The sequence below is a fragment of the Suncus etruscus genome, chromosome 4 (assembly GCF_024139225.1).
Source record: "Suncus etruscus isolate mSunEtr1 chromosome 4, mSunEtr1.pri.cur, whole genome shotgun sequence".
Taxonomy (NCBI): Eukaryota; Metazoa; Chordata; class Mammalia; order Eulipotyphla; family Soricidae; genus Suncus; species Suncus etruscus.
This window is the reverse complement of record NC_064851.1, coordinates 140,217,025-140,229,803: the sequence shown is the minus strand read 5'-3', so window position 1 is coordinate 140,229,803 and position 12,779 is coordinate 140,217,025. Positions and strand designations below refer to the sequence as shown.

The following is a 12,779-nucleotide window of genomic DNA, read 5'->3' as shown; positions in this document are numbered from 1 at the left end:
AGAAGAAGGACTGTTCAGTGGAATGATTTTATTTTATCAATAAAAGTGAGACTTTTAAATGCCTTTATTATGATTGCACTGCTTGATATTGACTAGCATTTTGTATCACATTATTCAGTATCAATTTCAGAAACATCCAGAACCTCACACACCTACTAATATCTCAGAGTCAACTAGTCACGAACAGAGAAAGTAATACAATCACTTTTGTTAATATTCTCATGCGACAGGCAGAGGCAGTCAATGTTAGACCTGGTAAAACATATCTAGCTCTAGGTGGAATCTGAGGGGAGATGCAGCAACAAGAAAGCAGCACCGACTGAGCATGCTCCTATTCAGGCAGAGACAGAAAGGGAGTGGACGTACTGTAGAAGCTGGCCATTACGTAGTTTTGGCAGCGATCACCAGTAAACTCATTTGGGCACCTGAGAGAAGAAACAAAAAACAATGGTAGAAAAAAAAACAGAGAAAAAGAGAAGAGGTGAATATATGCTAGAAAGAAGCTCCTTCAGTGTCATTTGACTGAACTTGGTAAATTCACTCTCAGGAACTGATTCTTTGTCCTAATCATAGCTTCAGACTCGGCTTTTCCCCATAGAATTAAACATTTGGGTAAAATGTAACACTTAGTTTGGTTTGAATCAAAGGTCCACACATTTTAAGTGACTTCTTTCTTTCAAAGAATCAATTAAAATTGATAGTTTTGTTCCATCTTCATTTTCCATTCACTGACAAGCATGCTAGAAGGGTCATCTTAGTCTTCCACTGGATATTTTTGAACAAATAAAAGGAAATTTTGATTTGGTTGGATGGTATGCCATGGTTGCCAGAATCATCATACTGTTGATTCTTTGATGGGTTATTCTTTTATATTTAAGACCTTTGGGGTTCATATTGAAAGACAGAAAGGCAAGGTGTGAAATTAAATGGGTTTATGCTCTGAGTGGCTAAACCAGAATTAGAACAAAATGAATCAGTTACAGCTGAGCTGTAAAAGTACCAAGTGGCAGTGATTGTTGCTGTAGTTTTGGGAAGAAAGCAAATTTCAGATTATTTTAACATACTTTCTTGGGTTTGGACTTTCATGGGCACATTTTCAGTACATCTTGCTCCAGTGAATCCAGGTTGGCACCTAGAGGGCAAAAATGTGATAAGCAATAGAATGCTAAAGACACTGAACTTTCAGACTGGCAATTTCCTTGTAGGGAATATGGAAGTTATGGAGAATCCTAAAAATGACCTGGTAGCTGAACAACATGAAGAAAAAGACAAAACATTTAGAAAACCATTTCCTATTTGGATGTATGTGTGTCTATTTATGTTCTTTGCTTTAGTTTTCAAAAGATTAACTAACATTTGAATAGAGTGAAACTAAAAGTTGAACAGATCTGGAGCTAAGTCCTTTTCCCACTGGTATTTCCTTATATGCCACTGATCACTAACACTGTGTTAAAATGCAGTTTTAAGTTGATGCCTACATGGTTTCATCCATGATTTTTCATCTTTGAAATGATCCCAAGTCCTTTTATATGCATTTTTAGAAATTGTTGATTTTGGACAGTCGTCACTCTATAACCCATAATTCTGAAACTTCCATTAGATCCTCCAAACAATGGATAGCATAAAAGCCAATAGGTAAACTGTTTCCTCCATACAAACATATATGATAAGTTTTAATACATACATTAGACAAAAGCTGATATATTAGCAATTCATAATAAAGTATAAAAATTATACTATTATATTGCAACAAAATGATAAAACAAATATATTTTCAAAATATCTTATTGAACACAGTATTTTCAAATGGTATTCACCCTCAGAAACAGTAAGCACATATAAGGTGGTAGCTAGTTTTTCATGTCTAAATGATCAACTTACAATAGAAGTCAAGCACTTTTAAATTCTAGGAAATATTGAAAGAAAAATTCTATTCTGTTTTAAAAAATAATATATAAAAATCAGCTCATTTTTAATGTTGAAAGACACACAGGGTCAACAGACTTTTAGCAGTACAGACATATATTACCTAATAGATTCTAATTAAATATATATTAAAAAATTAAAGTTATTCTTTGGCAGTAGCACTTAATATGTCATTTTGTACATTTAAGATAAATGTACTTTGAAACTGCATATGAATTAAATTTTACTTACTATATTACATATAAAAATGCTAGATATGATAAGATGTATAAAATTCATATTTTGGTCTAATATTTAACTCATGTGATGGGACTATGCTTGAATCTGACACCCTTTATAGCTGTTCTTTTTGATATTGATATTCCATTAACTAACCATTACAGAACAGATTCTAGTGACATAAAATCATGCCTTAACAAATAAGACTACTAGCAGATATTTTGAAGCATAGATAATTATAGATACCAAAATCACAATGTAAAGTACCAACCTAACATTATTTAGTTTTATTACCTCAGCATTTATATATTTTATCCAGAATAATTCAGGATACACATAGTTTTGGCATCAACACAGTATGAATAAAACTATTCATTTTTAAAAATGGGGACTTTTTTTCAATTTCCTCTAAGGCAAAAAATGTTTTCAAATATTGAGGTATATCTACTTTGTGAGGAATAGTCTAAAGATCGAAAATAAAATATTTTAACTCAATAAATATTTGAATAAATACAGGATAATTAAGAAAATTCAAAGTAATATTGAGTATCTTAACAATAATCATCTATTGATATTGCCCTTTGAACTTTTCAAAACTTATGTGATAAAAGAGCTGGTTATTTTCTGTTATGATAATTTGCAGCAGTGATTCAAAGAAGACCTACCTAGTGAAACAGATAATTAAAAACAATGATCTATGAAATGACTTTCTTGGGTCATTTCTCAAAAATATGTCAACCTACATGCTTCAGTAATCTGTCTCTACAGATCAAAGAAAAATACCCAAGATATTTTTTCCACAAAATGACATATAAGCACAGAGTTTTTATCTATGTCTGCAAAAGTTCTGAAACTCCAAATAGATACACCCAATAATTAAACAAGATATATTTTACAATGACTATAGGACATATTTTAATTCATAACCTTAAATTCTCATACTTTTTAGACAACTGACTTATTTCAACCATAGATCACTATGTGACTACTTTGTGTGTGTGTGTGTGTGTGTGTGAGTGTGTGTGTATGAGAGAGAGAGAGAGAGAGAGAGAGAGAAAGAGAAAGAAAGAGAGAGAAAGTGACAGAGTAACAATGAAGAAGGAAGAAGGAGGAAGAAATATATGAGGAAAATATACTTTTGGGGGTAAGGAAATTAATAGAGAACAGAGAGATAATTAGTACTTTAAGAAAAAAGATACATTTATTATAATTAATTTATATTGGGGTGGGGACCACCCATGGCATTACTCAGGGCTTAGTTAGGCTATCCACTCAGTGATTATTCCTGCTGGGACTTTCCGGACCATTTGTGATGATGGGGATTGAACCAGCGTATAAAGCAAGCACCTTACTGCTGTACTATCATCTCACCCAAAAGGATACCTGTATTAAGCAGTTGTCCTTGGATTAATATGACTCAGGTGCTGATGCAAGATTACTAGTACTACATGTCACCTACCCCAGAATGGCTAGGAGTAAGTAGGTCATACAATAATAGTGATTTAAAAAAATTGTCATTTAAGTATCTTGGATGCCACTTTTGAGACTAAAAAGTTATTAGGTAAAGGGGGTAAATCATCTGTCAATTTTCTAGTTAGTATGTTCCCAAAACAAGCATTATGGATGGATGGTGGTTTATCTTAAAATGATATAGAATACAGATACATATATTTGTATACAGATATGACACAGATCCAGAATATTTGGTATAGTAACAGAATAATTTAAGATATGCCTATCTCCTTTAGAACTGTCCATAATATTTGAAGCAGAACTCTATTTTCACTGATGTTTACATTCACTTAGTAGATTAGTAGTTTAAATCCTTATTTATTTATTTATTTTTTATTTTTTCAGCCACACCCGATGACGATCAGGGTTTACTCCTGGCTATGTGCTTAGAAATTGCTCCTGGCTTGGGAGACCATGTGGGACACTGGGGATCAAACCCAGGTCCCTGGGCAACCATATGCAAGGTAAATGCCCTTCAGCTGAGACATCTTTAAAGATTTAAAGGATATTCACAATGCCTGGGGCTTTGCTGGTAGAAATGCATTGTCTCAAGGTTCTAGTTAGTGAATAAAAATCTGAATTTAATTACGATTCTCAGAAAACCTGTATGCACATATAAATTTAAGATGTCAAGGGTATTGGCTTTTGAAGATGTAAAACTCTCAATTCTATGTCATAGGAACTTGCTGCTTGACCGTGATTAGCCATTTATCTTCACTAGGCCTTATTATTCTAGAAGGATGAAGGGATTATTTCAAGTTTATATACCAATAAGGTGCCAAAGGCCTTACTCTGCATAGCCCATATAATCTGTGTGAAATCCCCTGTACAGGAAGACCAAACTCAAGGGCCTGATTTTTTTTATTGATTGAATTTTTAGACAACCAGCAAGATAAAGCAGGTTAACTATATTTATTCCTAAACAATTCAAGTGTTTAGCAACTACAATAATTATGTAGTTTTTTGACCATCTAAAATTGCTGCCAAATCAAATTGAAGAAAGCAGAAATTGAAATATTTTCAGCTGATTTGAACTGCAGGCCACATTGCAGGGAAAGCATATATAAATAAAAACCCATCTAATCTATTAAACTTGGATTAAATTTTATGAAATTACTTCTAAAAATAGGGAGACTGGCTTCACTTCTTATATTTTTCAGTATTAGCACAAAAGGTTAAGTATATAATCTATCACTTTCCTGGAAAATAATACTATGATCAATCAAATCTGATACAGAATAATGTGCTTTGGCACAAGTCTGAGAAAACTTCAAAAATTTATTTCTAAAAGAATCTAAATTTGAATCAAGGCCAATACTATGACCACACACGCGTGCATGTGCACGTAAAAACACACAAACACACACACAGTCACTGAACAACTCGTAGGTGATTATTTTACTTTAGGACTCACTAAATAACAAGAATTAATAAGATGAAAAATCATAGTTTTATCTGCATTTAGGCATCTCATTCAGGTAACTCTTCCCTGACTCCCAATTTCCTTCTTTTCCCCATTACCTCTCCCTGCATGTGGATTTTTCTCACATTACAGCCCGCTCTGACCTTTTTCATTACCCTTGCCTCACTTGTTCTTGATTATGTTTCTGAGGCCAATGGCCATCTTTTGATTATGGTTTATCACTTTATCTCTAATGTTTAGATAAGGTCAAGACTTTAAAAAGTACTAAACTGAAGTGAAGGTCAGTGTCCCATAAACAACTGATTCATAAGGAACTTTTATACAATAGATTTATCTACCAAATATTGGTTAATATCAAACTTCTGATTTTATTCCTTTTGTTTATTTGCTTTTTGTTTTTTGGACCACACCTGTATAACTCAGGGTACTCCTGGCTCTGCATTAATAAATTAGTCCTGGCAAATGCCCTATAAACTTAATAAGATAAAAACTCATAGTTTTATCTGCACTTTATATTTACGTGCAAGGTAAATGCTATGCTATCACTCTGGCCCCTGGTTTTCACTCTTACAGCTGCTGAGAGAATTATTTTCTATAGATACCTTAATAATTCTTTAAAAAAGGAGTTTCCAGGGCTTTTATCACAAGCTTTATCCCAGTCCAAAGGTTCAATACTGCTTTTGGAAATTGGAATAAACAATCTATTACCTTTTAAAAAATAAGCCCATTACTTCACATTTAAACTCTATTGTTAAAAGGCAAATTAGGAGACAATCCAGGTGGAGAATCTGTGAACCAACTCTTCAATAGGTCATCATCAGTAAAATTAAAACATTTTAACCTCAATAACTAAAATTGTCCTGATATATGTGCTATGCAAGCATTCATAAAATCATGCATTTTTTGAGGTCAATTTAGGACTTAGTTGGGGCTGGAGAGATAGCATGGAGGTAAGGCATTTGCCTTGCATGCAGAAGGTCAGTGGTTCGAATCCCAGCATCCCATATGGTCCCCTGAGCCTGCCAGAAGTGATTTCTGAGCATAGAAAAAGGAGTAACCTCTAAGCGCTGCCAGTGTGACCCCCCAAAAATTTTAGAATTTACTGTATTTTTATATTTTGTTTGAAAAAATTTCCCATACTTTGATGATATTCCCCCTCACCCCCCTTTTTTTACATTGATGATATTTTTAATTTATTTATAAGAAACTTCTAATTATTTAGTTATAGTGAATTTTCTCCATCATCCTTTAAGATGTCTTCTTTTCTTCCTTTATTTCTTGGTTGCACATTTTTGTGTCAAGTCTCTCTTGATCAAACAAAAGAAGACAAAGAAAGTCCAATATTGCTAGCCTTACTTTTCTCTGTGATCCTTATTCCAAAATAAAAATTATATAATTAATATAGATTCTCTAAAAATTAGTCATTATTGTCCTTTAGCTTTCACTTAATACTAGTAGTGCTATTTCCTTCATATTACAGCAACATCTGAAATGATTTATTTAGTGTCTATATTTTTCAGCAACAAATAATGGAAGTGTCAATAAATAGATATTTATGGGGTTTTGTTAAATATTCAGTCATTTTGCTTTTATTATGTTCAACTACCCTCTCATTTTGTTTGTCTGTTTTTCTACAGTATTCTATTACAAAAGCTGACTTGTTCTCACTTCTTAGTCTGATCTGAAACGGCTAGACCTCGCCCACTCACTGGCTGAGAATTTTTGTTGTAGATAACTCTTTCCCAAATGTATTAGTAGTAGTAGTAACACATTTTTCCAAAATGAATCTAATTCTGTTATCTATCGTCAGATGAAGTTTCTGAAGATTTGTATATGTTTTTCTAATTTGTGTTCTAGTGCTCTTTATTGCATCATCTGCAAAATACATTTACTTCCACAAAGGAATTCCTTCTTCAACATCATTAAATAAAATAAAGCCTTTATAAAGGCCTAACTCTGTACATACATCACTGTTCAGTTATTACCACTTCTTAACATTTTTATTCTGAGCTGGGACAAGTTCTCAATTCTCATACAAGAGTATGCACAGAGTGGCCATGCTGGACTCATGGGTAAAGAGTGATGGGAAAAAAGACAAGTTGATCCAACTTTAAACCATTGATTTCTTTTAATGTCTGAGACATACAATCCCTCTGACAAGAGTGGCAATGTTTATGAATTAACTCATCCTTGCTTGAACTTTCGTGCCCTTCCCTAAATTGTTTGCACAGCTTGTTCTGAAATGCTCATCTGCAGACCAAAACTCTGTGTACTGTTTACTCTACATGATGTATCTGTAAGTTTAGGGTCAAACAATTAGGATAAGGGAGCAATCTACATTCCTTCTCATGGTGACACAAATGACATATTAACTGTTAATTTGTGGTTGGGTTTTCCTCTTTTGTTTTTTGCCTTTCCCTGTCTCATCAAATAACTTACTAGAGATTCAGGACTTTATATTTCTACTTTCCCCCAAAGATACATTTTAATGACTTTCAAATATTCATATTAACTTCAAATATGTGTAATAAAGTTGTGTATTTTACTTTAAATAAACTATTTACTTCTTGAGGTGAGGTCTGCATGCACCTAATTTTACAGCATTGACTTCTGTCTAGTTGATATTATCCTATTATAGACACTCTCAGCTCCCTACACATCTTTCACAGTATAATGTAAAGCTAAAATTTATCATTAAATTAATTACTTGAAATGCTTGCTGTTCTCACTAGTCTACGCAAATCTATGAGAACAGAGACCAGCATGGTTTTGCTCAGTATTACACAAGTACAATCATAACTCATAAGAAGCTCAATAAAAATACATAGCTATTTAGCTGATTTTAGGAGAAACTTGGAAGCATTAGACAAAGTGTTCTTAGCAATTAGCACCTGATAAGTAAAGAAGCTGCAGGATTACAGAGACAGTAAGAAGGTGGGCACTTGCTTTGTACTGGCTGGCCTAGGTAGAACTTCAGCACCCAATCTGGCCTCACTGGAATCCACCAGGAATGATTTCTGAGTGCAGAAAGAAGTAAGCACTGAATAATGTTGGTATAATCACTAAGCAAACCCCCTTCTCAAAAGAGAGACAGGAAAGAGAGAGAGAGAGAGAGAGAGAGAGAGAGAGAGAGAGAGAGAGAGAGAGAGAGAGAGCCCCAATGGAATACTATATAGCTATCAGGGAAAATGAAGTCATAAAATTTTCTTATACATGGATGTACATGGAAATTATAATGCTAGTAAAATGAACCAGAAGGATAGAGATAGACACAGAATACTCTATTTGTGGGATTTAAAAAAAAGTATGGTAATAATAGTGACAAGAGCGATGAGGTTTGAAAGGATCAGCCCATGATATAAAGCTTACCACAAAGAGTGGTGAGTGCAGTTAGAGAAATAACTACTACCAACAATGGTAGTGAGTGAGAGAAATAGAATGCCTATCTTGAAGACAGGCAGGGTGGGGGAGAAGGGAGTTGAGAGGAGGCATTGGTGGTGGGAAGGTTGCACTGGTGAAGGTGGGTGTAATTTTTATGACTGAAATTCAACTATGAACATGTTTGTTACCATGGTGTTTAATGATATTAATATAAAAATGTCAAGTGAGTCCTATGGTTTCCTTTATAGGATTGGTGCACCAGATCAATTCAGGGGACTATAAAATCCTCACATGCGATGATGGGTTGCTGGGAGTTCTCTGCTTACAGAAGGAAGGTTATCAGGTTGCTATTGAAATTTTTTCCCCTTGAAAATGCAATAAGCAAAATATGTTTAGGGATCTCTTGATTCTAGACCTAGAATCTGAGTTCCAATTTCATATCTATTAAATATTACAGGTTTTAAGTGTTCAGGCACATTTCATGCTCATTCTGAAAAAAGATAACTTCCAGATTTGGAATTGGAGTTGGCAGTCTGCTTTCCCTCTCTTTCCTCTCCCTTCTTCTTATAGCCTTTCTTCCTTCCTTTTCCTCCTTTCCTTTATGGGCCAGGGTTTTGCATATTGTCAGTGACCTCAGGACTGTGGGGACCATGCAATGCAAGGACTGAGCATAGGTTTCCTTAGAAGTGCACAGTTCACTTAACTATTTCTCTGGCTCTAGCAGCCTGGTTTTGTGGACTGAGAGTTCTGATCCAACATTTATTATATATCTAACTATGATGAGTCTACAGGACACAACTATAAATTTGTATCCTCATTCTAGTGTTTAGTGAGGTTATTGTACTATTAATTATTAGAAGTAACATTTATCATAACTCTTATACATATTACTATTGTCATTACTAGTATGCAGATATTTTTTTTATTTTTTTGTTTTTGGGGGGCACACCCAGAGACGCTCAAGAGTTACTCATGGCTATGCACTCAGAAATCACTCCTGGCTTGGGGGACCATATGGGACGCTGGGGGATCAAACAGCAGTCCATCCTAGGCTAGTGCCCACAAGGCAGACACCTTCCACTCTGTGCCACTACTCCGACCCCAAGATTTTATAAAAATAACTTCATCAAGTGTTCGTGACTTTCTCTCCAACTAAAACTATCCTCAGACTTCTAACTCTGAATAAAGCTCTTTTCTCTAAACATTTTGTATATCTATGGTGTCACAATTCTGTCTCAGCTGTTAGTCTGGCTCCCCACTAGTTAACACAATGTCCACATTCTCTAACTGACCTTTAGAGCCCATAGCTTACTCTAAAACTTAACATCATAGAAGCTCCTGGTATGCATGTTACTATTAAAGACATGATTATAGTAATATAATGCTTGACTGATATAAAGAAGATTCCATAAATGTTAGCTATATCTTTAAAGTCTTCTCCAACTGGGGCCGGAGAGATAGCATGGAGGTAAAGCGTTTGCCTTTCATGCAGGAGGTCATCGGTTCGAATTCCAGTGTCCCATATGGTCCCCCGTGCCTGCCAGGAGCAATTTCTGAGCCTGGAGCCAGGAATAACCCCTGAGCACTGCCGGGTGTGACCCAAAAACCAAAAAAAAAAAAAAAAAAAAAAAAAAGTCTTCTCCAACTAATTGCAGTATTTTATTTTATTCTATTTTATTTTTTGTCAGGCCACAGCTGGCTGCTTTCAAGGATCACTTTTTTCTTTTTTCTTTTTTCTTTTCCGGCCCTCCTCTTAAGGATCACTTTTGATGTAGCCTTGTGGGGGAATCACATAGGGTTGTAGAGATGGATGGAACCCGGGTTGGCTGTATGCAAAGTAAGCACTTTCCTTTCGCATTTTCTCTCTGGTCCATATTGCAGCATTTTCCAGCTTAAATTCCCATTACCACAATCGTTACCATTATATCATTTGGGATATATTCACTCTAATCACTTATTTTAGTTCTTTCATTTTCCTAGACAAATATGTTCACAGCTATAATGTGAATGTGCCTTATATGTATAATATAATATATATGCATAATATAATGTGCCTTATATGTGCTCTGTGATTTAAACATTTATTTATGATGTAGCTGCTCTATAAACAAATGTTAATTAATATAACTTAGTTTAATTTATTATATTTGTTGAAATAAAAATAAATAAAGACTATTTTATAGTTATGTATTTTCATGTCTCTTATATAATGGATAGTTGTTCTTAAATATTGTGTTATAATAATTGATTAGAGATTATCTTTAAGTCCAATTTGAAAGTATTTCTAATCTTACCAAGTTCTGTATTTTGTACATGAAAATGTTGATGATCATAGATATTAAATGATCCATCAAACTTAAACTTAAAATGCTAGATAATGACACCACCAACACAAATAAAAACTTCTGGTATTAAATAAAATTAAAAACTGAGTACTACAATGACAGCAAAATCAGTTAAGAGGTGTGTGTGTGTGTGTGTGTGTGTGTGTGTGTGTGTGTGTGTGTATGTGTGTGTATAATGTAGAAAGAACTGATTAGGATAAGAACTGATTTAGGTAATGGGAAAAACTCACACAAGAAATTAGAAGTACTTCAAGAGAAACACAAATATTTTTTTTGTCCATACCCCATGATGCTTAGGGTATGGCTGTGTACCCAGGAATCACTCCTGGCAGTGCCTGGGGCACCATTCTGGATGTCAGGAATTAAACCTTGTTCAGTCTTGTGCAAGACAAGCACCCTACCTACTTATTGTACTATCTCTGGCCTAAAATAAAATCATTTTTGCAGAATATATTAACTATATTCTGTATAAAGATATCATTCGGAGAGTTAAATACTAAGAATACAAATTGTTCACCCATATTTGTGCTTAGAATTAATCCTATCATGAGGAAGTCACACCTATCCAATGGACAACATCATGCATTTATAAATATAGTTTAGTAAAAAAGAATTTTCAGATTAAAAAATTACATCAGCAGCTTCAGAAAATAATTCTCTCCAAAAGCTGTTCAGAAGAACAGAAATGCAAGAACTATGATATACAAACACAAATTAGAAACTATCAGTAATTTTATGTTTAAATTTTCTGTTCCTTTGAACCACCTGATGATACAAGAAAATCAGTTTCTTCTCATCTTCATGTAATCTGCAATAGTAATTATTTTCACTCAGTATATAATTTAATTTATTTTTGAAAGAAGAGCAATATAAAAGAAGAAAACCGGTGTTGAAACTCCCCCAGAGTTCGCGGGGGAGTCCAAATATCCAGCCAACCTCTCCTCAGAGAAGTATTTAACTGTTATATGGTTAATCTATTTGGAACACCTTATTCTAAACAGAGACAAAAGGGATTTGCTATAAAGTCTTCTACCTCAACTCCCAAGAAGACAACACTGGATTAGGTGACCAGAGAGAATATTTGGAAACTTCCATACTTGTGGTGTTTCTGAGTCATGTCTTTAGTCAAGAATAAAGCTGATTTTGAATGATATGCCTCATGCTTCAGCAATGTTTTGCTCTAGACAGAAGCACCATATGGAAACTATGAACTGGCTTCATAAACAAGACCATGATGAGTCAATGCAATGTTTCTGTTTCTAGTCAAATCGTCTGGTAAATGATTATGGCACACTTTGCCTCTGTTTTAGTTCTGAGTACTAATTATTTTTAATGCTATAGTTTTTAAATATAGAGATTTAAAAACATGTTTACTTAACAACAAAGGCCTTATGTCTAATATAGATTTGATATAATAAATAGATTAAATATATTTCAGTTCTTTCAAAGTATTGTCATGCTGGATATAATAAAGAAGAAAAAATTAAAAAAAATTTTTTAAATTGTCAGAAACTAAATGTTTTTTTTTTTTTTTAAATATTTGCGGCCACCCTGACAGTGCTCAGCCATCACTTTTGGCTCTTTGCTCAGCGATTAGTCCTAGCAGTTCTCAAGAAATATTCTGTGGGTGCTGGGAATCAAATGGAATCAAACCTGAGTTGACAACCCTGGTTTAAGTGACTTAACAGCTATAATATTTATCTAGTACAAGATATTCATGATTTTCTTCCTAATAATATATAGTATTAAACATCAGCTCTTTTATAAAAATGTTATTTTTCAAAATAAGTATAAACAAAATAACATTATGATATCAATTTGCTGAGAACAGAATAAAACAAAATCCATTAATTAATCAGCTTCGGAGATATAGGAGTATATTAATAGTTTATTAGTTTAATCATTATTAGGGAAATAATAATCATTTTATTTTAAGATTAAAATAATAAGTAACAAGTCATTTTTTTCTGGAT

At 33.8% G+C, this 12,779-nt stretch overlaps 1 protein-coding gene across 3 annotated transcripts in view; it reads right to left on the bottom strand.

Moving 5' to 3' along the window:
- The window catches only part of NRG1 (neuregulin 1), a 218,956-nt gene that overhangs the window by 21,912 nt on the left and 184,265 nt on the right, over positions 1-12,779 (bottom strand). For all 3 annotated transcript variants that reach the window (XM_049772342.1, XM_049772341.1, XM_049772343.1), the window contains one exon: positions 367-425. In XM_049772342.1, coding sequence (XP_049628299.1) covers positions 367-425 — 59 coding nt within the window. The remainder of the gene's footprint in view (positions 1-366; positions 426-12,779) is intronic.